The sequence below is a fragment of the Danio rerio genome, chromosome 18 (assembly GCF_052040795.2).
Source record: "Danio rerio strain M-AB ecotype USA chromosome 18, GRCz13ab, whole genome shotgun sequence".
NCBI lineage: Eukaryota > Metazoa > Chordata > Actinopteri > Cypriniformes > Danionidae > Danio > Danio rerio.
Genome location: NC_141038.1, coordinates 16,962,075 through 16,987,063, shown reverse-complemented (window position 1 = coordinate 16,987,063; position 24,989 = coordinate 16,962,075). Strand labels below are relative to the sequence as shown.

The following is a 24,989-nucleotide window of genomic DNA, read 5'->3' as shown; positions in this document are numbered from 1 at the left end:
AGTAACAGAAGGAGAGTTCAGCTCATTATCAAAGAACTGCACTGGATTATCCCTAAATACAAACTTTATTTCAGGATATCTGTGAAATTTTGATACATTGCTTGTGGTACTTCACACATTCACACATGTAAACAAATCCTCAATAGAGACTGGCAGTACCTATGGACAGGGGCGTAACGGACATTTTAAAAGTGAGGGGGACAGCTGAATGAGATCTAACATTTTATGTTCATTTTATTGTTAATCACCTGTTTCCAAAGGGTTTGTCTCTAAAAGTGAGACAGAGTGAGACTCACCTGGTTTGCAACGCCCCCTGCCTACAGACATTATAATAGATGGCGGCAGCGTTGACATGTCGAAGCAACAGAACAAAAGCAGACCATGCTTTTTATTATAATGTGTATAATTTGTTGCGTTAGGAGAAGCTGTGTGAATCTTTTCTTGATTTAATAAATGACTTGCATCTCAGAAGACTGTATGCCGACACACAAAGAGCACGGAGCACAGATGCTCTTGACAATTCTGGAGGTAATTGATAATATAATAACAGTAATACTGAGATGGTTAAAGCATTTTTTGTCACAGCCATGTCACCCTGCAGCCCAAGACCCGTTACTCACTGAAGCTAAGCAGGGCTGAGCCTGGTCAGTACCTGTATGGGAGACCACTAGGGAACACTATTGCTGTTGGAAGTGGTGTTAGTGAGGCCAGCAGGGGGCGCTCAACCTGTGGTGTGTGTGAGTCCTAATGCCCCAGTAAAAGTGAAGGGGACACTACACTGTCAGTGGGCGCCGTCTTTCGGATGAGACGTTAAACCGAGGTCTTGACTCTCTGTGATCATTAAAAATCCCATGGTACTTCTCGTAAAACAGCAGGGGTGTCCCCTTCCACCGAATTGGCTCTATCACTGTCTCTCCACTCCACCAATAGCTGGTGTGTGGTGAGCGCACTGGCGCCGTTGTCCTGTGGCTGCCGTCGCATCATCCAAGTGGACGCTGCACACTGGTGGTGGTGTGGAGAGACCCCCCCTCATGATTGTAAAGCGCTTTGGGTGTATGGCCATACACAATAAATGCGCTATACAAATTCACATTACATTACATTACATTTTTGAATGACCAAAACAAAACAATGACTTTTTTAATGTGCATACTGGAATTTGTTTGATAAAAGTGTTTCCATCCTAGTTTATGCACAAAAGTTTATCCTACTCCGTTATGTGCATATGTTATGCACTGCGTTTGTCAAAGTTGTCTGTAGCTTATATGACGCCATTCTGTATTTAGCTTTTTGCTTGTACAATGGCATTTTCGGGTGCGAAAAACGATAAATTAATTTTTAATGTGCAAAATTAACATATGAAAATTTCGGATTGAGTATGCAATAACCTTTAGTCAGAATTTTTATTTATTCATTTTTTTCCCCAAAAGAGTAGGTTTTCTTTCCTTTATTCTTTTTTCTTATTTTCTGTTAGATGTATATAGTTGCAACAGGGTTATTGGTGTAGGAGGGGAGGGTTACTTTAAAGAAAAGGAAAAAAATTGTATTAAGTTTAGTTTCTGAAATGTCTGTTTAATAACACTTTGGAGGAAGAGATTTTTAAATATTTTTTCAGTTGAAATTGGTGTAATAAACCAGATTTTGGTTTATTACACATTACGACTAAAAACTCAACTATTTAGTCTCCACTTCCTAATCTGCAATTGCCTCTCTGGATATACCACTAACTGTACTCAAAAAAAAAAAAAATTACTTATACTTTCCTTCTTAGACTTTACAGACCTGAAACTTGCTTTATAGTTGAACTTCTTTATAGTTGTATAAATTGCTTCCTTGTCCTCATTTGTAAGTCGCTTTGGATAAAAGCGTCTGCTAAATGACTAAATGTTAATGTTTTTCAAATCCTGATTCCTTATTTTTTCTTTTTTGTGGTAAAACACTGCTTTTAAAAAAGTGCAATAACATGTCTGAAAACATGGCATATGGTTTTATTATTTTGACCAGTTGTCGTTTAATAATGTTTTAAATGTTTTGCTTAAATACGTAACTAAATGTTAAATCCAGAAAATTTCCAACGGTGTAAATGCACACGGATTAATTTCAGCCAGCCAGCCTTGGTGCTTCAGATGTATTGGTATCCAATACAAAATTGCTGCGTTTAAGATCAGATTTTGTTTTAAAAACAGTGATCTTCACTGCCTTGCTGAGATACTATATAAAGTGGGTATCAGACCAAACAAGAAGCACTGCATTAAATTCTATTTTTCTGTGCCATGTTTTTAAAATATGACAATTAATTGTACCTCACTATTTTCAATGGAGTTTCTGCGTTAGCCTCCTGCTGATGACACCTGCGTTTAAACGGTCTGTCGTCTCTTTTTACTCTTTAACAACCAAATGGATGCTCAAGTCTATTTAACTGATTATGTTTGAATTGCATTACAACATTTATGCTGTAAAAGGAACCTTATGAAATTGAAAATAGTCAAACTTTTCACCGGAAGTTCATCATTGGCTGAAAAACACAAGTTGTGCATATAGCCCATTATTGATTATTGTAAGTTTTTTTTGAAGCTGTAAGTGAAGAATTATCACAGTAATTTATTGCTGATGTTTGTGGAAGAGCCTCTGAAAATAGCTTTTGTTTAAGCAGCACATTTGAACTGTTTGTGACTGAAATGACAAGCCTAAATGATTTCTCTCTTTCTGTCTTGCATCCAGGCAGCGGATGGATTTCTCTTTGTGGTTGGCTGTGATCGTGGAAAAATAGTCTTTGTCTCAGAATCGGTTTCAAAAACTCTGAACTACAGTCGGGTAGGACAATTTGACTATAAGGACTCGAAGAATGTTTTGAATTTAGTGATATTCATTATAAACGGACGCATCTTAAATGATTTTTTCATTGATATTTTAAATCTTTCAAAGTGCCAGATTTTCAACTAAAATTCTGCATTAATGTTGTACTGAAGAAAAAAAGAGATTGACTTTGAATAAATAAACCCCAAATATTGTATATTATGTGTTTTTTAGTTAATAGTATGTTTTGAGATTGCTTCAAACATAAAATAAGGTTTTTATGCATAGACATTTACCTGCTAGGGTATTCTAAAGAATTTTACAGGCTATGTGTTTGCCTGATGATTAACGATGGACCTGAGGATGACGATGTTGTTGAGATCTGTCAGCGTAATCTATTAGTCAGATCGTTGCTCATCTGAATGTTTTCTCCCCAGACGGAGTTAATTGGACAGAGTCTGTTTGATTATGTTCATCCAAAGGACATTGGGAAAGTGAAGGAACAGCTGTCCGCCTCTGAACTCTATCCGCGTGAGCGCCTCATAGACGCCAAAAGTAAACATACTTGCGCAGTAATAAACATTGCTCGCTGTGTGAATATTGTGTGCTTACATTGCTTTATGACTATGCCTGATAACATTTGAAAGCTGTGTTTTTAAGAGCCTCTTTATGCTCAGGAATGTTTATTTGTAAAAAATAAAAATAAAAAAAGCAATATTGTGCCACATTATGTCAATTTTTCTTATTTTGATGTATTTTAAAATGTAGTATATTTCTGGGATGGAGATTTTTTCCTCAATGTCTTCACTCAAAAATTATTCTAATATTTTAGGAAAATCTATTGTTTTTTATTTGTTTAACTAATATGACAAGAATTTTTTTGTGGAAAACTTGATAGTAATTTACATAAGTATTTGATCATTAGGATAGTTCATTTAAAACTATCATAATTTATGTGGTAAAGAATCTGCATTGTAGAATGTTTTGATCAATTTAATGCATCATTAATGAATAACTAATGTTTTAAAAAAATCTAAATGCATGTCTATATTGTAGTTTATTGTTAGTCATTGTATTCATTGCATCATTATTTAACATCCCACATTTTTCTCAAAGCTGTTTACAGCCACAATAATATGTCTAAAAAGCCGTAGAATTTTGTTTTTCAGGACATTTTTGGAACACCATCAGTATAATGATGGCAGAATATGCATTTTTCAGGGAACCATTTTCTGATACAGTGTCTCTCTGTGTTTTTAGCGGGGCTGCAGGTGCAGGCTGAGCTCCCAGTCGGATCGGCTCGGCTTTGCTCAGGAGCCCGGCGCTCGTTCTTCTGCCGAATGAAGTACAACAAAATTACTGTAAAAGAGGAAAAGGACTTCCAGGCTGGTGCATCTAAAAAGAAAGGTCAGTTGCCTATGTTTAGTAAACATCTTGGTTTTTGTGTGTGTTTGTTGTTTGTAACCCAAGATGATTTTAGTTACAAAGATGACGTTAAGTGTATCAGAAGTGTTGTTTTTAATGCAATTGAACTGATTATTGTTGTTCTGAAAGAAAACAAAGTAGATATTAAATCAAATTTCTATTTTCTTGACTTCAGACCAGCAATGAGCGGAAAAAGAACAACTTTGTGTGTCTGTTCTTGCTGAAATCAAATATGAAGTTGTCGTTTTGTGACGTGTTGATGACGTGGCCTGCATATTTGTTCCATTACACACGTCGCCGTCTTGCTTTTTGCCACATGCAGTGGTGTGAACACAGCTTGTGGGATTTTATTCCAACAGCTGTGTCCCTACAAACTTGTTGGACAGTGACTGCACTTTGGAAAGTGTTTTGCTGTGCTGTCTGGACTTGGATAGCATTGATGTTTCTGTTTGTGGTGAGCATGGTCTTTTCCAAACTGCTCAAAGCAGTTCACTGACTAGTTGTTACCTTGTAAAGCCATGCATTAATTATGCATTGAACATGCATTATAAAATTGCTGCATATAACATGCACATCTATAACTAAGATAACAAATTTCTCGTCTTAATCAGCTAAAGCTTATTACATTTTGCTACATTTAATATTTGGCACAACACAAAAAACAAACTCATCTGTCAGGCTGTAAGTTTTTTTTGGATTAAATCAAGTAAAATTTAAAAGGCAAGGACATTTACAAGTGTATATTTCTCTTTAAAGGAATTGTTTCCCTCAAAATGTAAATATTAACTCACCCCCAGGTCATCCAAGCTGAAAATAACTTATGGTTTTGGAGGAAAATGTTCTTTCTCTATATAATGCGAGTGATTGGGAAAAAAGTGCATAAATCCATATTTAGGCAGGTTTAAAGTAAAGGTGTCTCAATATGCAGGTATTGATGGTAAATGTGACATCTAAATTGTGAAATATTGATAGTGTTTAACAGAGCTGGTATGTTATATCAGTATTGAGGTTAACCACGATACCACGAAAACTATGATACACATGTCATAAAATGGCACAGAGCAAACAATGCTGTCAACTTTTACTAGACAAATACTCAAGCAAAGCTTCAAAAACAACCTTATAGCATCTTTCTATTTTATCATTTTAATTTCACTGTCAATATTATCATTCTGTTATAACAGAAACCACTTTTAGTTTAAAAATCCAAAAATGGCTATTAGGGCTGCACGATACTGGAAAAATACGCCATATGGTTGTTAAGAATTTCGATAACGATATTTCTTGCGATATAACATTTCTCTAGAAAAATGCTATTTTTATTTTCTCAGTTATCATAAATCATTTATTTATATATTGATATAAAAATAAAATAAAGAAGTTAAATTATAGTTTTATAAAGTTGCGAGTGATTGGGGGAAAAAATCATAAATCCAAATTTAGGCAGGGTTAAAGTTAAGGTGTCTCAATATGCAGGTATTGATGGTAAATGTGACATCTGAATTGTAGAATATTAATAATGTTTAACAGAACTGGTACAATTATATTTATATTGAGGTTAAAAAACTGATGCACATGTCATAAAATGGCACAAACAGCACAGTAAACAATGTTGTCAACTTTTACTAGACAAATACACAAGCACAGTTTCAAACTCAGTATCTTTCTCAGCCTTAGTATCTTTCTATTTCATCAGTTTCACTGTAAATATTTTCATTATAAGTTATTTATTTTTTACATAATTGAGCCTACAACATACAACACTTTAACAGACTATGAATAAGTGAAAACCTTAGGCAATATCCTGACTATAATTGGCTGTTATCTTTTATATTGATTTGTTTTCAGCTCTGTTCACATTTGAGCCACTCCAGACAATAACACAACAGCAACGACTAGGGAGGTGGGGATAAAGATAAATGGCCCTAAATAATTGGCCAAATATATATAAACAATGAAATGCATAAAGTAAATGTAATTTATCGCACATGTCTGTTATGTGTATACTGAATATACTATTATCGCGATAGGGATAATTTCGCAATACAGTTCTCAGCATAAACGAATATACCCTAATTTGAAAATGAATAGTTTTATCCATTTCTAATTGGATATGGGGAATATATTTTTGGTGTGTTTGAATATAACCAATTTATTAAACCTGTATATGCATTAAAACAGTATTTTGGTCACAGAACATCTTTAGAAATGGAAAGATAATACATTTAAATTCACTCAAAATATTGCAAAAAAAAAAAGCTTCAACATTTCAACAAAATTGTATATTGTATTTGTTTTTTGTTTCTATTTTCAAAAATGTTATTTAATATTTTTCCCTAACATAATAATGGTTCAAAATTAGTAGGCCAAATTTATAAGTTGTTTTGTTACTTTCAGTACTGACTAATCTAATGTACATACACAAAAATAATACTGTAAAGCATCCTTTAGAAAATATTGATGTATTTGTAAGGGGTGCACTCATATATGCTGTATATTGTGCAGCCCTAGTTATTATACACTCATGTTAAATCACCTTTTGAGTTGAATAATAATAAAATACAATTTCCAATAAAGTAAATTGGAACCAAGTGTATCTGCTGCTAGTATTAGTATACACTATATTAGCATTTATATTTCAATTTTTTTTTACAAATTCCATTAAAAAAATTTTTTTAAATAAACCTATGATAGTTTTTATTACAACACCACATGTTTGCATGTTGAGTCTGATTTTAAGTGAGGGTGTAGAATGGGCAGGATGTTTGACTCAACAGAGCTTATATTGTACTTATTTGATGTTAGCTGTGAACAGACAGTGTCAGTTATCGCAATGGAAAAACACAGTGTCCATAAATGTAAAGAAACAGTTGTCAGTTTTTCAAGTTGCTTGTCAGTTTTTCTACCATCAATACTGTATACTATACATTTTTGTTATTTTGTTTTGTTTATCATCATAATTTCACAAAAAAAGGACATCTTGCGTTTATCAGCACTCATGAATGTAGATGTTCCCAAAGAGTCTCTGATGTTTTCATTAGTAGTTTTCAAATGTTATTAGGTCTAGTAAGTTACCCATAATTTTAGTTTTGAGTTGAGTGAATTACTTTCATAGTGATTTATTATGGATTTTATACCATCAAAAAGAGTCTACACTTGTATTGGGAAGGAGTAAAATGTAGGATCACTTGGCTTAACCAGTCGTTCATATTGGATGGTCTTGGGGAGGGAGTCAGTATTTTCAGGTTTGACGGAACACCTCCTTCAAGAACATATGGTGCATCTGTTGACTATCAGCTCACCTGTTTTTATTGGCTGCCCCATCAGAGTCGCAGCGGTACTGCACCGTCCACTGCACGGGCTACATGCGCACCTGGCCTACGCGTCAGCTGGCCACTGAGGGGGAGGCCGAGGCGGATAAAGAGAGCTCCCACTTCAGCTGTCTGGTAGCGATGGGCCGTGTTCATCCACACACTCTCCCGCAGGCCAATGGAGAGATCAAGGTCAAACCCACTGAGTTCGTCACCCGCTATGCCATGGATGGCAAATTCACCTTCGTGGATCAACGGTTTGTTAAATAAATGTGAATTTTTGTGAATTTACAAAACTAGGCTCATTGTATATAGTTCTACAGTGCAAAAAAGTGCTGGGTTCCACATACATTTTTATTTGGACAACATGAAGGATTTAAGTTAACTTGTTCGCTTTTACACATCTAAGTGGATGGAACATAAAACTCTTAAGTTGCCCACCCCCTCCCGAAAAAACTCACAATAAATAATTTTAATAAAAAAATTGAGTGTTTATACTGTAGATTCCCAAAGAAGGGCCTGCAGGCCAATGTTAGCCTATTGTAACCTATAATTTGACCCACCATACCATCTGAGAGAAGAGGTAGTAAGATGGAGAGGCCTGGGGTAAATAACATTAACATAGAGATCGTCATTTCTAATTTGACATAACTTTTTTTGTTTGTTTTAATGCTGCGCTACAAAAAAGCAAACAGTAATTAAATGATTAAATTAAATGTTGTAAATGAATCCGATTTTTTTTTATTTTGTAAAAACTGACACTCGACGGATAAAGGTCTTGCATTGGCAAGCACATCAAGGCAAAAACTGTGATTCTGTTATGATTTAGATTAATGTAATAAGTTCATTGTACTACGTAAAAATACTGTATTAGTTAATATAAAGCAATGTTCCTTAGTAATTTTAAAACATTATTAAATAAATTAGGAAATTACCCCACCAATATTTACCTTCAAGTTGTCTAAATCAAGTTTGGTTTTTGGCCCTTCAAAAGAAAAAGTTTGGGCACCCCTGGTATATAGGATATTTTACAGGGGAGTTCATTCTCACTAGAGGGCGATATGTCTTTTCTTTCTTAGTTTACCACTTGTTAAAGATGACTGAACTTTGTTTTGGAGAAACAACACTGTAAAAAATGATGTTTTGTTATGATGTTAATATGTAACAAAAAGCATTATTGTAGAATGAATTTAGTGTTTCTATTAAAAGTTCATGTTTTCTTAAGTGTTTTGTATTGTATTATGAGATGTTTACTAGCCATTTCGTTGTTTTTCATTGGTTCTTTTTTTTGTTGTAATGAACTTTGTTTATGTTTAGTGATTTATAAAATTATCTAAAAAATGTTTAAACCCCTATAAAAGTGTGAATGAGTTTGTATGGATGTTTCCCAGTGATGGGTTGCAGCTGGAAGGGCATCTGCTGTGTAAAACTTATGCTGGATAAGTTGGCGGTTCATTCCGCCGTGGCGGCCCCAGATTATTAAAGGGACTAAGCCGAAAAGAAAATGAATAAATGAAAATAAACTGAATTATACAACTAAATGAGAGGCAGATGTCTACATTTATGCAACAAACTTAATGTTACAATTCAAGTGTAAATGTTTTAATTGTTTAAACTAAATTATTTTTTAAATAATGTTAATGTTGCTTCTTTTTTTAAGTCCCCAAGAAATCAAAACTAACCCTAAGATTTTGTTAGCTCGCAGTGCCAGTTTTATGGTGAACAATTCATCTGTGCATGTCATTAAGACAAAAATTGTTTGCACTTCTAATGCACTTCCTGTTTGTTTTTCTCTATTAAATCAGATCAGATTACATGATTTTGAGGTAATGAATGTGGCAAACATTTTTAATCAAACAAATGGTAAGAAAGAGGAGTCTTAAGTTGTAATAACTCTTCTAAAATCCCTTTCCAGATCTTTATGAATGAAATGTCTAATTTGCTACATCCATTTAGGGTGCTGTAGAAAAAACAAGCCATGCCCACTGTTTCCTCATTTTTAAGTTCTGTTTCTCTAGGAACTGCCAGGAAAAAAAGGTGTATTTAAATTGGCATGTTGAACCTTGGTATTTTCTTATAATGGAATTTCCGGTCACACTTTATTTTGATAGTTGTTTTGAATATAAGTTACATTGCATGTACATGCCAACTAATTCTCATTAGATTATAAGTAGACTGTTACGTTGGGGTTATGGTTAGTGTAAGTTGACATGTACTTGCAAAGTATCTTATAGTCAGTTAAATGTCTGTTGAAAGAGCAGTATCAACAGATATTAAGCAGTCTACTAATACTCAAATGGGCCATCAAAATAAAGTGTTAATAAATTTTCTTAAATTTCTTATTACCTTGGTAAATTTCTTTAAAATGTGCTGTCCATTTGTATTGTGCACACAGAGCCACCACTATTCTGGGTTATTTACCTCAGGAGCTGCTGGGAACATCCTGCTATGAATACTTCCACCTGGACGACCTGCCGCACCTGGCCGAAAGACATAGAAAAGGTACAGAGTCTCACTATCAGGAACACTGCAGCTGTAAACAAAGTTTCCTGAAAGTGTTTTCCAAGAACCCTGGCTCCTTTCCCAGCCGTTTGTACAGAGTAGCCAAATCCCCATCATCCATCATTAGTCTTGCTTCTAAAGGACATTACAACAGCTTTCAATGGCAGAAACACGAGGCCAGAGCCTCACTGGGGTTTAAACTGGATTATGTGCCATATGCAAATAAAGGTGAATTTCAGATCACATTGAAGACTGTCATTTGACTCATTTCTTTTTTGGAAAGAGAGAAGTAGAAATGTTTTAAAAGAGTTTTTAACATTGCTTTTGGACGTTTTGTTTGAAAAAATGCAAACAATACAAATCAGTGTATAGAAAATCATTTTATTTAATATATACAGTGTTCAACATCAGAGATGGCAAAATTAAACACATCCTTACTCAAATAGAAGTACAGATACTCATTTTTAAAGCATCTCTGGTAGAAGTTGATGTACTGACTACACCTTTGTACTCCAACTAAAAGTAAAGAAATACCGCCTAAAATATGTACTTAAGTAAAACGTATTCATAACTATACCTGTTTTAGTTTCACAGTGGTAACTACACTGCACATCATGTATAAATCTGTACAAAATAACTTAAATTTACCCTTTTAGCTGCAAACTAGCCAACCAACGAATATTGTCCAACAAAACTACTCAAAAAGTTGCCCTGTGTTTCATTACCTAGACACAAAACTTAATTTTACAGCTGTTAAGAACAACAGCTGCCATACTACATTTACCGTAGCGTAAAATAGCCTAATGTAAAACTAAAGTGGCTTTCCTTGTACATTAAAGGCAACATACTTTATTTGCACCTCTTATATTGTTACTATAATGCATTACCATTGAAGAAGCACTTAATAAATGAGATTAACAAGAAATCTTTGAGCGAGTCATTCCTAATAAGTTAATTCATTTATAAGTAAGCCGTTTTGAATGAATCTGAATGAACAATTTGGTGACAAAAATAGAGATTTGGCGCCACCCATTGGACATTTTGGTTTCAATTTAATGTAGCTTCTAATAAAAAATGTTTCATGTTATAGACCATTTTGAGGGATGTAAACAAATACAACGCTCCCAACGGTTCCTGTTTTACATGTAGAATTTCTATAGCTTCCAAGACTCCAAAAAGAGCCACATATTGATAATGTTATGATTGCTGTTTTAACATTGTTATGATTGAATTGCCTTTTGTTACAGTCATGAAATTGGTTGATAATAAGCAGGAATTGTTCATGGGCCAATGACATCACCTCATTGAAATGGTCTATACTTTGATATTTAGCATTTGGAAAAATTTGATCATTAAAATAAATATAAATTCAAGGTTAAATATGACATCTAAGTTGTACAGCATTTCAGAGACTTTATTGGGCATTGGACAAACATACCTTTTAAAATACTTGGCTTAGAATACTATACTATATGCTATGCTATAGCTACTATAGAATATCATCTTATGTAATTTGATGAAGTATGTGCATGCAAATATACAAGAAGGTGCTGGAACCATTTAAAATGCAACTGGAAAGTGCTTAAAATCCTTCAATTTGACTATAAAAAAGAGACGTCTGTTGAAATAAGAGGTTACAGTATAGGACAGAATCAGCTCATTATTCCTCAAACCACTGAAAACTTAAATAAGTTTGATTATCCAGTGAGATGTAGGCTAATTGAAATAAATTACATGCATATTAAGCTAGTGAACATAGCTGACCCCCCTATAGTCAATGTATAATTTGCACTCTGACTACAGTGTATATAATACACTTAAAACCTGTAAATTAAAACAGTATAAATTCTGCATTAGGACATATGAACCCACATCTTTTGCAATGAAAAGATAATTGATTTCAAATTTATTCAAAATATTGGAAAAAATACAAACTACAACATTTTATAATTATTTTGTTTTTCTCTCGAATTTTGCTCTTTTGAAATGTTTTATTTCATATTTTTCGCCAACATATAAATTTGGGTGTATAAATATTGGATCGTTATCATAAGTTATTTTGTTAGATTAGCTCCAGATTTATGCACAAGAAGAATTATGCACACATATAATATTGTAAAGCTTCTATATAATTTTTTTTCTATCATTTTTTTCTATTTGAATATTACTGTTTAATAATAACAGCAATGATACAATTAAACTTTTTGTACAAAGCACACTTCCTGGATTCCTGGATTTTTAATGGTGTTTTTTTTATTATTATTATTTTATTTATTTATTTATCTTGGGGTCAATTTTGATTTCTGTTTACTTTATATGCAAAAAAAATGGATCAGTAAAAATTTAAACCCTTTGTGTTCTATTCGATAAAATTATCAGATGATATTGAAATGTCTGATTTAGTGAGAAAATGACAGGTTATGATCTATATTAATGTTATTTTCACTGCTTCTTTTACAGTGCTGAGGAGTAAAGAAAAGATTGAGACAAACTGCTATAAGTTCAAAACAAAATCTGGCTCTTTTGTCAATTTACAAAGTCAGTGGTTTAGTTTTATAAATCCCTGGACCAAAGAAGTAGAATACATAGTGTCAACCAACACGGTTGTATCGTAAGTACCATCATCTTTTTTTGTGTGTTTTGTTGTGCGCGTGTTTAGTTGTTTGTTTTTCTGAGAGTTCTGGTTTATCCTGTAGTGTCTAATTTCTGTGATTTGATTGAGTTGACCGATTATTTTATCACCTCTAATTTTTTTTACCTGACTCAGCGGTAAAAGTAATCCAGGTGGATCAGGGGATAAAGCAGAGCAGCCGAGCAGCTCCAAGGCCTCGGAAGGTGAGTGATGATGTCTACACGTGTTGTACATTCGTTTTGTTTCTAGGTGTGCATCTTTAATTTCTAGTGGATTATGAAACCATCCATTGAGGAAAAGACAAAGCACTTATTAGTCGCATGCAGCATTCATTGTGGCAGATGTTTGAATAAATGGTTACCATTCCAATCTCTTTGATAGATTTCTGTATTACGTTTAGTTGAGTTGTTTTGCATTGTTACAAATATGTTTTTTGTTTGCTAGGCTTGGCAACTTATATGTGAGCTCAGCTGAAATCTATAAAACAAGCAAAATTGCTGATATGATTATCCCATTAAACTGTTCATTTGAAGTAATTTGTTAAGCATTAGCAAATAGTTTATTAATCTGGTAAGCAGTAACTCTACATTAACAGAAGTAAGCAGTAAGCAGTTTATATTTGCAGCTACTAATGCTCTGTCCTTGACTTATAAGAACATGTCTAATGTGTGCTTATTGATTGTATTGTCATACTTTTATTATGTTTTTCATTACTTAAGTATTGCATCATTTACCTACCAGTTATTTGAGAACAATTGGTGGCTTTTAGATCTCATTCAGACTGAGTAGGTAAATGATTAACAAACAATTCATATTAGCATTTGTATATCTTATTAGTCAGGCATATAATTATAGTTACTTTGTATGTTAATAAATGCTTTATTAACTAAACTTCATCCAGTTTTGTGGCCTAAAGTGAGGTCTATTTATACTTTATAAATCCTTTCTAGATGACAATTAAAGGCTGTTATATTCGAATTAGGATAAAAAAAGAAAACAAATGACTTTGCAATCTTAACAAAGAAAATTACTGTGCAGTTCAAACTTTGCTAAATAACATTAATTGGTTGTATCATAATATAGTTAAATTAATATATTTTTTTAGTTTTATCCAGTTTTATGTTATATTTTGACGCTCTTGTTATTCGGCAAGGTTTAAACTTTACAGTAATTTTACTTTTTAGATGAGATGGCAAATATGTATTGTTCATTTGATACTGAGCCTTTTATGGTCATTTATTAGGGATTTATAAAGCATAAATAGTCCTCACTTTAGATTAGGTCACAAAACTGGATGAAGTTGAGTTAATGAAGCTTTTATATGCATACAAATGAACTATTAGTATATGCCTGAAAAATAATATAGAAATATTGATTTGAATAGTTTATTAATCATTTACTTACTCATTCTGAACGATTTAAAAAAAAGAAAACAACTACTCTTAAATACAAATGATTTGTAAATAATGTGATAATTTAGTAATGAAAAATTAATCAGTAACAAAGTACGAAAGTAGGATCATTAAGCTTATTTTAATTGTGCTTTTAAGTCAAGAATAGAGCATTTGTATCTAGAGTTATTTACTGCTTACTAACATCTATTAATGTAGAGTTAATGCTTAACAAACAATGAATTCACTATTTGCTAACTCTTAATAGATAATTCATAGTGTGTAGTTATTATAAAGTGTTACCAAATAGTTTATATAAACATTTAACTTGCATTGAATTGCATATTGGGGTGTGTTATATTTAATATCTGTTATGTCCAAACATATCTCAACAGGAAAAAAAAAAAAGAAATTTATAATGATTTAGAACCAGTTGAGAAAGTACATAGCCTACTAAAAAAATGAAAATCTTTAATGACAATGCTTTCATTTTGCAATAGTTTTTAATCAACATTTTAATGCAAACCAGCAAAAGATTTACCATTTTTGAAGAAAGAAATAATCCCACCAACCTTTTGTTAATCTTTTATATTAATAAAAATGCTGCTCATCACATCACATTATTACATGACCTTAAAGTCCAATAGTAAATATTTCTGTTTTTGTTTTTCAGATGATGCCAAGAAATCCCAACAAGTTCCAATCATCCCAGGGATCTCCAGTGCATCTGGCATGATTTACGCAGGGTGCATAGGGACCCAAATCGCTAACGAGATAATGGACTTTAATAGGTAAACCGATTATTCTAGCTTCCTTTCCATTATTATATTTGGAAGGACTTGCAGTGAAATATTACAAGCCATATAAAGTAAGCACATGCTCAACATTATTATGTAGTAAGGTCATGTGTTTTTTTATATGTAATGATTCATGGAAACATTGCACAAATCAGGCTGTTTTGAAAATACATAGTTCTGCACATCCCTACTGAAAGGATTTTTGAGTTTTGACATCACACTGTTTTCTTGTGAAGGATGAACTCGTCACCATCCAGCGGCAATACCAGTCCGTTCAGTTTACTGCAGGACAAGTCTCCACTGGCCCTCGCGCAGGCCAGCAGCAATGTGAGTGTGTCTGTGTTGGTTTAAATGAGTTCTTGTGTTTTGTGATTTTATGAGTTATGTACACAATATTACTCATAATGCTTTAAGGTGCCAAATGGGGAAGCAACAGACGTGGAGATGCCTGGCAAATCAAGCTCTGAGGAAGAAGCACGGGGCGGACCTTTCTCAACTGGGGACAATCTCATGGGTGAATGTGATGACTATATTACACTGATCATGTCTTTGTCAAAGAGTCAGTTTGAGAAGTTTGTCTAAAAGATATCTGCCCAGCCTTCCAGATAAAAGTACCAGATGTTTTTTTTTTTTTTTTCGAAGTTACATCATTGTTTGTTTGTTTTTTTAATTGTCTTCAACAAGACTAATGTTTTTTAAGGTAAAAATGACAAAATAAGCTAAATGTATGATTTGGTCAGATTCCACTGCATATATATATATATATATATATATATATATATATATATATATATATATATATATATATATATATATATATATATATATATATATATACACACACACACACACACACACACACACACACACACACACACACACACACACACACACACACACACACACACACACACATACATATGAGCAATATCACACGAGTAGCAGTGCGATATGGCTGTATACCGTCACTGGGGGCACACACACATGCCACCAGTGATAATATACAGCCATATGACACTGCTACGAGTGTGATAATGTGTTTAAACATCAGTTTGACTGCATAATCACATAGAAAAAAGAAATTCAAACACAAGTATAAAAATCCTTTTGTATGAGGAACTATTTCCGCCATTCATTCACATCTGCAGCTGATGTCCGAACAGCAAGAACCGTTGCTACTTTGGGTTGTTTAACTTTTAAGACTTAGCAGCACATTTTTAAATTGAACACTTTTATGAAATAATTCCAACATATTGAAATTATTATATGTATTTGTATTTTTGTAAGACAATTGCAGTGCATTTTTTAAAATGTGTGCTGCTTTTGTAGTGAAGTTTGTAAATGTACGCATTTTGTCTATTACACAAATACACTACTTGACAAGTCTTGTCATTAATATTATTTGAAAGAGTAACAAAAAATAACTTGACTTCTAGTTGATCATTTGGAAAAGTTACATTCGGTATTGGGGCGTGCAAGAGATCTGCTGTGTAGATGGTAACAGTGAACAGTTTGAGGTATCAAGACATTTGGGCTGCCCATTACGTTACAAACCACAAAAGAGGGCAAATTCTTCAGCAGGATAGTGCTCCTACTTCAACCTCTACATCAAAGTTCCTGAAAGCAAAGACGTTCAAGCTGCTCCAGGATTGGCCAGCTCAGTCATCAGACATGAACATTATTGAGCATGTCTGGAGTAAGATGGAGGAGAAGGCATTGAAGATGAATCCAAAGAATCTTGATAAACTCTGGGAGTCCTGCGAGAATGCTGTCTTTACCATTCCAGATGACTTTATTAGTAAGCTATTTGAGTCATTGCAGAAATGTATGGATGCAGTCCTCCAAGCTCATGAGAGTTATACACAATATTAACATTTTCTACTGCACCATGACTTTATATTCTATACTGTAATATTTATGTACATTATATATGTTAAGTGACAAGACTTTTGTCTAAGCAAAGTTAAATCTTTCTGTCCTAATTAAATAATTATAAATCAAGGCATAATCATATTGTACTTTGGTCAGATAAGTGTAATCTAGCATAATCCAAATGATCAACTAGAAGTCAAGTTATTTTTTGTTGTTCCCAAAACTTGGATTGGTGACAAGACTTCTGTCAGGTAGTGTAGTTTGCTTTATTTAAATGTAATTCTTTTTATATCTTACCCTCACCATATACCTGTTCTTGTCCTCCAGAGGCGAGTTCTCAGCTGGATCTGGAAGGGGTTCCTGGTTTGGGTGCTCTGAGCACTGATGAAGCTGCCATGGCCGTCATTATGAGCTTACTGGAGACAGATGCCAACCTAGGTGAAGCCGTGAACTTTGACGAGATGCACTGGTCTCTCTGAACATACAGCCATCTTACCTGGAGCTTTTTCAAAAGAACCATCCAGTCATTTTCACAGGGCAGCAAGCCTTTGACAGTTATCTGACTTTTATGTTTTTAATTTATTAGTGTTTTTAATTCATCTGGAAAAGCTGCGAGGCAGGTGATCTGAAGGCTGCTCCGGGTGAAGGGGTTTCTCTAAATACCTTAATCTGAGTTCCTTAAGCAACAGGACCAGGTTTTATATGGTCTGGTGTGCATTTCTTCAGCTCAGCTCTGAGGTCACTTCTACCCCGTTGGCATGAGCGAGAGATGTTCTTAAAATGTTTTATGAAACATGCCTCAGCCAAGCCATAAGGCAAGAACCCAAATGCTCTGCTGTGAATCAGTGGAATGAGGATTTTAAAGCTCTTTCTTTAGTCAATCAACACTTGAACTGTTCATGGATGCTTTGAGGCATAGCTGGACTGTTTTTCTTTTTTATATATATATATATATGTATAAATGTCATGGGTTTCCTTTGGCAAGGGAACTCTTGTAGTTATTTTACCCTTTTAGAGCAGAAATTGTCTTGAATTTAATGTTTTATGATGAACGAGAGCGGAACAACAGGGAGGGTTTTTGATAAGCGCTTGTCAACCAGAATTACTTGAAAAGACTATGTGGAAAAATCTGAAAATTTGAGGATCACCGTTAGGCCTGACGTTTGTTTTGTTTTTCCTCTTTAGTCTTCAGACCTGTGTGTGTGTGAATGTGTGCTTTTCCCTCAGACCTTTGTCTGTCCTGCCAGACTGATCTGCTCTTGAGAAGGAGATATTTCTGAAGTTCACAGGGCCTGGGACAACATACTCGGTTGTTGCACCCAACATTGGCACTAAGTTTGGCTTAGAATTTGATCTGCTGAAGCGGTGTCTGGATGGAGATCAGCAACAGGTAAAATGGTGATCGAAACTCTGGACAAAGTTGTCCATTAATAAGGGCAGGGTCTCTCAGGGAACAATTCATTAAACACCTTTTCAAAATCATATTTTGGATTAGCCAAGTACCACTTTTTCTTGAGGACTTAAACATTGTTTAAGTTCAAAGGCAAAGACATGCTTATGTGATCAGCATTTATTAGGCAATTGTTGTTTTGGAATAAAAGCTGTAGATGAAAAAGAGACCGCTTAAGTTCTCTATGTCTCTGGATTTATTAGCTATGGGTTTGAGTAAAATATTAATGTTTATTTTATTGTATAAATTTCTGATAACAATTACTCATTTACAAATAAAACAAAGTCATTTTAGAGATTTTTAAGCCACATGTAGAGAATAACAAATGTTCAAAATATGCATATTTGTTGGTTGTTCCACCAACTGTTGATTTCTTAACTCTTCTGAATTTAAAACATTGAATATAAATATGTCAGAAAACCTCAAAAACACTGTTCCTGTATTTCATGCACAAAAAAAGGCTTTAAATGACATTATTTTAAATTAGGAAGTCATCAGTATTTACAGGATAAAACAAATGTTATATTTTACTCGAACACAGTCTTATGCACACCAGGATGGTTTTTGCTTGTGATTATTGCTGATGCTAAACGGTTTATGACTAAACAAAAGGTGTTGTGCAAAAAAAATGCAAAACAGCACACATAATGCATAATTCTTTGGTTTGAAGTTCAAAACTGGCCAATCAACGAGTTTTGTTTACATGCCTTCAACTGCTGAAGCTACAGTAAAACAACTTGGTGGCCCTCAAGTATAAAACGGTAGCTGAGCACAGAGGAATTACAGATCAAATAGGATTCAATGATGAATTTAATTTCACTGCATTTTATTTCATGATTTGTAACTTTCTCCTGCACACTTTTGACCAAGAGTTTGTGTGCTGCAGTGGAGGAGACTAAACAGAAGTAGAATAGCTTATGCTGAGTTCAAACTGCATGATTTTCTAAGTTGTCGTGTCACAGATGATTTTACACTGCATGACTATATGAGCTAGTGATCAGTTGCTGCTATGTTTACACTGCAAGATAGATCAGCTACAGGGTTTCACACTGCATAACTTTACAATAGGATAATCGCAGACAACTTCGTCTTGGTCCACAAAATACATCCCACAACCAAACAGGCGGGAAATGACATGGAAATAACGCCAGGTCACGTAGTATATCTTTTGTCATTAACTGCTTGAGAAAAAGCCTTTAGTGGGGTAGATAATGTGCTTATTTTGCTCACCTGGCTTTTAAAAGAAATTGGCAACTTCTCTTCTCTAGCAACTTTTTTTTTTCGACTCGGTTGTGGTCTTGTTCAGATGACATGTCAAACAGACACGGGTGCTCCTGCCAAATGTACACCTTTTCCTCTATTTCTTATATAAATATACTAAAAATAGGCGCTTTTAACTTGTTCCCAACCCCCCACTGGTCTGCAGATACCCATACTAGTGGATGCTGCTCTCTCATTGGCTGTAGATAATCGCCAATGTTTTTTTGTTTTTTTTATCAGAACACATTTTACACAGCATAATTTTGAATTGCGGACAGGTCCAGATATTTAGCATGTCAAATATCTCACAGGTGTCGATTTTCCCAGATGGTGTTTTTGATACTGCACTGATTTGCCTTTGATTTTAGGCAGTTGGCTACGATATCTCAAAACCTGTCGGCGAGTGAAAATCTGGGCTAAATTCATGCAGTCTGAACTCAGCACTAGGATAACAAGTGAAAAAGTGTAAAATTGCGCAGCACCACCTTGTGTACTGGAGTATTTCTGTTTTTCATTAAACGCCATCTAGTGTCAGGGAGTGATTTTGCGCGTTCACAGTCGTTTTGGTATGAATGGTGAAAATTGTCCTGGTGTAAGTTGTAAACTGATGATTTTCAGTTGGTCTCTAAATTTTTCTACCACAGCTGATTTTCAAAGACATGTTAAGTGGTAATGAATTGTTAAAAAAATAATAAAAAAAATGCTCATTGTTTAACAAAAACATGCTGTAGATTTCAGAACACAAAACTTCCTAGTCAATCTTAAAACAGTTTTAACTGAAACCATGCTACCTAAATGGCTTGTGAAATATTTCTTCTCACAACTACACCATAGTGCAGCAGAAGACCCCACTGTCTTATTCATGCATGTGTAGTATTGTATATCTTGATGCAAACACAAGATTACTGGAGCCACAAAACAAGAGTGTTTCCTTTAAGGGGAACAACATGTTGTGCAAAACTGTGGAAAAGTGTCTTTGCATTGCCTTCCTTATCGCCTACTGTGTTTTTTGAATACTATGAATTCGGATGTGCTACTCGGCTCATGTAGGTCTGCTGTTTTTCTCTTACTATATAGTAGGGAAGTGTGTGATTTCAGGCGCACTGAGCTTGAAGACCATGATTATCTGGTGTTTTATTAGAGCAGGACAGTGTCATCAGAAACAGGTATGGACACCCATTTTATTTGAGGACTTTGGAGAACATTATAAAATACAATACATGGCAGTGCATTATCCCCTTTATCTCCTCTTCAAAAAAAAAAACAACTCACAATCACTTTAGAATAAAATATTAAAATAAAACTAAACAATAGAGTAATGAAATTCACACATTTGACTTGAAGAGATATAATACTAATTCATTCCTGATGGTGACCCACTTTTAAAAGTAGAGTTCACCCTAAAATGAACAATCTCTCATTATTTACTCACCCTCACGTCTTTCTAAACCTCTATGACATACGTCTCCAACTCAATTCCTGGAGGGCCGCATCTCTGCAGTTTGCTCCAACCCTGATCAACCACAGCAGATCCAACTAATGAAGGAGTTTGTGACTTTTGAACACTCGATTATTTGGATCAGTTGTGTTTTATTGGGCTGGAGCTAAACTGCAGAGCTGCGGCCCTCCAGGAATTGAGTTTGAGATCTATGAGTTTCTTACATTCAACACAAATGGAGAGCGCAGTTGCTTTTTCAAGCTATTAGGAAGACAAATCATTGGGGTTTGGAGCAACACGAGGTTGAGTGTTTTCATTAACATAATATCATGTTTTTACTATTTTAAATTGTATTAATCTTTGAATATATAAAACAAAAGGATGTCCACTGTAGTTTTTAGACTCTATTTTTAAATATGGCACCTCTTTTTGAGCAACTTTGCAGTTAAAATGAGAGGTTTGCTCTTAAACACCCTTTATTGTAATAATTCCCTATTTTTTATATTATAAATGAGGTCTTATTTGCATATGTTTGTACTTGGGATACTGATCCTTCTCTTTTTTCTTTCTTTCACTAATAAGTATTTGACACTAAATAATGCTTTCCAAAAGAGTCCGGGTAAATCTTCAGCTCAGTGATTTCACATTTCGGCATGGCTGTGTATCCACTTTTTGCACATCTTCTTCCAAACTTTTGCTTCCCTTGTTAGCGTTGACCTTTCATTCAGTCGGTCTGCATAGTGAACTGTGTTTCTGTGACGGTGCACACGTGCCACAGGAGACTCATGGCCTTGCCTGATGAAAACGACAGATTATACCAAAGCAAGTTGGCCACAGACAGATTTTTCAAGTTTCTCATAACGCTCAGCCGCCCTGTGTGCTGTCAGATGTGCTGTAATTCTGTGACTTTAGTCTGAGCTGCTTTTTTAAATGAAAAGATCAAATGTGTTCATATCATTGTCTACTCTGTCACATGCTGCCAAGAGCATACTTGAAGGGAGGAACCCACCTGCCCCAATCCAATTTAAGTCAAATACTGTTTTTGTTGTTAAAGTCTGGACCTTGAAGTCTTGCCATGATTCAGTGCTCATCCAAGGCTTAGCAAATGTACTAATTAGAGGTGTTTCCTTTGGGGATCAGTTCACCGCAAAATAAAAAATGACATTCATTCTCATGTTTGTTCGATTCCATTAGAAATGTGTTCTTTTTCCAAATGGAGATATTTTTAATAAAATCTGAGAGATTTCAGTTTCTTCATTCCTCCACTCTGCTGCTTCAAAATGCACATAATGAGATAAAAAATAATGATAAAGGAGAATGGAAATTTGTCATACACCTTTCAATTTTGAGATTTTTACCTTCTGGGGTCTGAAAATATTGCAGTGAAAATAGTGCAATGAAATATTGTTTGGCTCAGTTTTTTCTTAAGTTGTTTACTAATTTGTGTCTGTAGATTACAATAATGTTTTAACCATTTTTTCTAAATGAGCTTTTTTCACCAAAACTCAACTTCAGCAGCACTTACAGATATCATCACAGTTTATTAAAGAGATTTACATTCAGAATTTGCTTATTATATGAAGAGTTCAGATGCAAAAACCTTTAAGTGCTGTAAAAGCCTTTTTATTTATTTTTTTTTGATAACACCTTTGTTTATGTTGAGTTATTTCACTTTAAAGACCATAAAAGAACTTAATCTTTGACTTAAAAATTATATTACCAAACATATACAATGGAGCCTGGTTTATTTTTTCTGGCTGCATGTAGTGTTTTGAATTATAAAAATGATCATATGATCACTGAACAATGTTTGAAGTATCCAAATTTATCATTGGTAGCTTAATCATTCTTGCTTTGAGCGTGAGAACCAATTAAGTTTATTTTTGTATGTCATATGGCAAATTTGAGCTCCTACAAGAGCTAAAAAGGTGTGTTTCTACATGTCACATGGCGGGTTAGAGGTTGTAGAACCAATGGTTTTTGCCATCCAGCATCAAGCAGATATGATAGATTTAAGAAAATTAGTAAATTAAAAAATTGACACCATGTAGTTAAGACTCTACAGAAGACTTGATTTTTATTGGTTAGTTGCTTCAATGTCATCCACGCTCCCGGAGGACCACCAACAATACATTTTTTGGTTGTTTCCTTGGTCACACCCAATACACGTCTTTCAGTATCTGCTGATGATTTGAATCTGGTGTGTTTGGTTAAGCAGACATGGAAAATATGCAGAGCTGGTGGTCCTACAGGTATGTGGTTGAGAAATACTGAATTACTTGATTTATTAATTAGTTAATTTTTAAATGGGTCTTGAAATTACTTTAGTGTTTCTCAACCACGTTCCTGGAGGACAACCAACACTGCATGTTTTGGATGTCTCCTTTGTTTATCACACCCATTACATGTCTTTCAGTCTCTGCTTATGAGCTGACGATCTGAATCAGGTGTGTTTGATTAAGGAGATTGGAAAATGTGCAGAGCTGGTGGTCCTCTAGCAACGTGGTTGAGAAACACTGAATTACTTGATTATTAATTAAATAATTTTTAAATGAGTCTTGAGCTAAAGGAGACAGAAAAATCTTAGTTTTCATTGAACATATCTTCATTTGTTACACAGATGAGGTTTTGAACAACATGAGGATGAGTGAGTGAACAAGGACAGAATCTTGACTTTTCAAGAAAGATAAGTTAGCCAATCACAATTATGGCAATATGGCCAGTGTGGGGTTTTGATTGGACGGTTGTAGCCTTAAGCACAGGAACGACTGCTTCCTTCACCCCGATGTGCCATAAACTACAGGCTGGACCTAAAAGGAAGCAAGACAATGTGATTTTAATTTAGTTTTCCCCTTGTAAACATCACTGTCATTAATAAGGCAAGTGTCTGTCTGAATTGTTGTTCTGCAGTTGCACTTCACAGAATTCAGTTACTGTACTTAGGATACAACCATCGCTTTTTCTTCTGTCCTGATTTCATCCGTGTAGCCCAAGATGTTCTTAATTTTTTACATTGTTCCAGCAATGTTCATTCATTCATGCATGCCTTTTTCTGTTCCCTTTGCTTCTGTTCTTCTTTTGTTGTGGTTCTGTCAGGGATTTGGATAAAGGTTTTTGCCTTATGATACAAAGATTTGCTGTTCTCTTTCCCATTGTTTTCTGTCTGTCTTTGATTGTGTGATGGAGACTCTGAATCAGCATCTCAGCCACGCAGTAGCTTTGTTTGAATCTTTGAACAAGGAACTGAGGCTCTTGTCTGGTCTTTTGCTTCTATCCTTTTCCTCTTGTTAGTTATGAAACATTTGTATGCCGCCATCGCTGCTGTTGCTGCTGTAACTGGCCTGGTTAGTAGCAGAGAGTCTGTCTCTCCAAGCTGACCTTATGGTTAAAAAAGTCAATAAATAACATTAGTTTCCTTTACATTTGTGTCGTTGTGGGCTCGGAGATTCTTGGAAGGAATTTGATTTGATATTGAATTTAGGGTTTACTCAAAAGTGAACATTGTCTTTTTTTAATTGCCATCTGCTTGTTCCAAACCTGTTTGAGCTTCTTCATTCTGTCAAACACATACAAAAAAAAAAGATGGTTTAAATTTTTTTGCCACCAAAAGAGTTGAGAGTAACCATTCACTTCCATATATGAGGAACTCATACTGATTTGGAACAACTTAAGGGTGGGTAAACAATGAGTTATGTGCTATTTTGGGAAAAACTTTAATGTAAGCGTTTTTTTTTTTTTTTTTTTTTTTTTTTTTTTTTTTTTAATTTCATAACAAAAACACTAAAATAAAGAAAATGAATGTTTCAACTGTAAAAATGCATCATTATTTCTCACAAACGTCCACACCATTGCTTTCAAAATGATTTAAAATTCACAGTTAAAACACAATACTAAAATGGTGATATTTCTGTTTTGTTGCATTCTATTAAAAACAAACTGATTTTATTTGGCGTTTAAACCAACCAAACATTTAGGCTAAGAGGGATAGTTAAAGTTTAACATTTTTGAGAAGTTAATGTTTTGTATTTTTATATTAATATGTAGTTAAATGTTTTAAATATTTTTACCAAAAGTGCCCCTAGATCCACAAATAAACATTAGTTGTAGAGATAATT

At 34.3% G+C, this 24,989-nt stretch overlaps 1 protein-coding gene and 1 long non-coding RNA gene across 4 annotated transcripts in view; both read left to right on the top strand.

The window, feature by feature from the left end:
• Positions 1-18,341, top strand: part of bmal2 (basic helix-loop-helix ARNT like 2) — a 40,178-nt gene extending 21,837 nt beyond the window's left edge. The window contains exons 7-18 of one of the 3 annotated variants that reach the window (XR_015514441.1): positions 2,722-2,814; positions 3,234-3,351; positions 4,057-4,203; positions 4,581-4,675; positions 7,549-7,789; positions 9,928-10,034; positions 12,495-12,645; positions 12,802-12,869; positions 14,731-14,848; positions 15,091-15,181; positions 15,269-15,368; positions 17,054-18,341. Coding sequence is in view for 2 of the 3 variants with exons in the window: in XM_087292639.1 (XP_087148765.1) it covers positions 2,722-2,814; positions 3,234-3,351; positions 4,057-4,203; positions 7,549-7,789; positions 9,928-10,034; positions 12,495-12,645; positions 12,802-12,869; positions 14,731-14,848; positions 15,091-15,181; positions 15,269-15,368; positions 17,054-17,205 (1,386 nt within the window). In the remaining variant the exon portion in view is untranslated. 3 annotated transcript variants of the gene reach the window in all.
• A 2,726-nt stretch (positions 18,342-21,067) lies between these two features.
• Positions 21,068-24,294, top strand: LOC147832790 (uncharacterized). The gene is made up of 2 exons (XR_015514827.1): positions 21,068-23,130; positions 23,373-24,294. It is a non-coding gene; the product is annotated as an uncharacterized LOC147832790 (long non-coding RNA).
• The last annotated feature ends 695 nt before the right edge of the window (positions 24,295-24,989 follow it).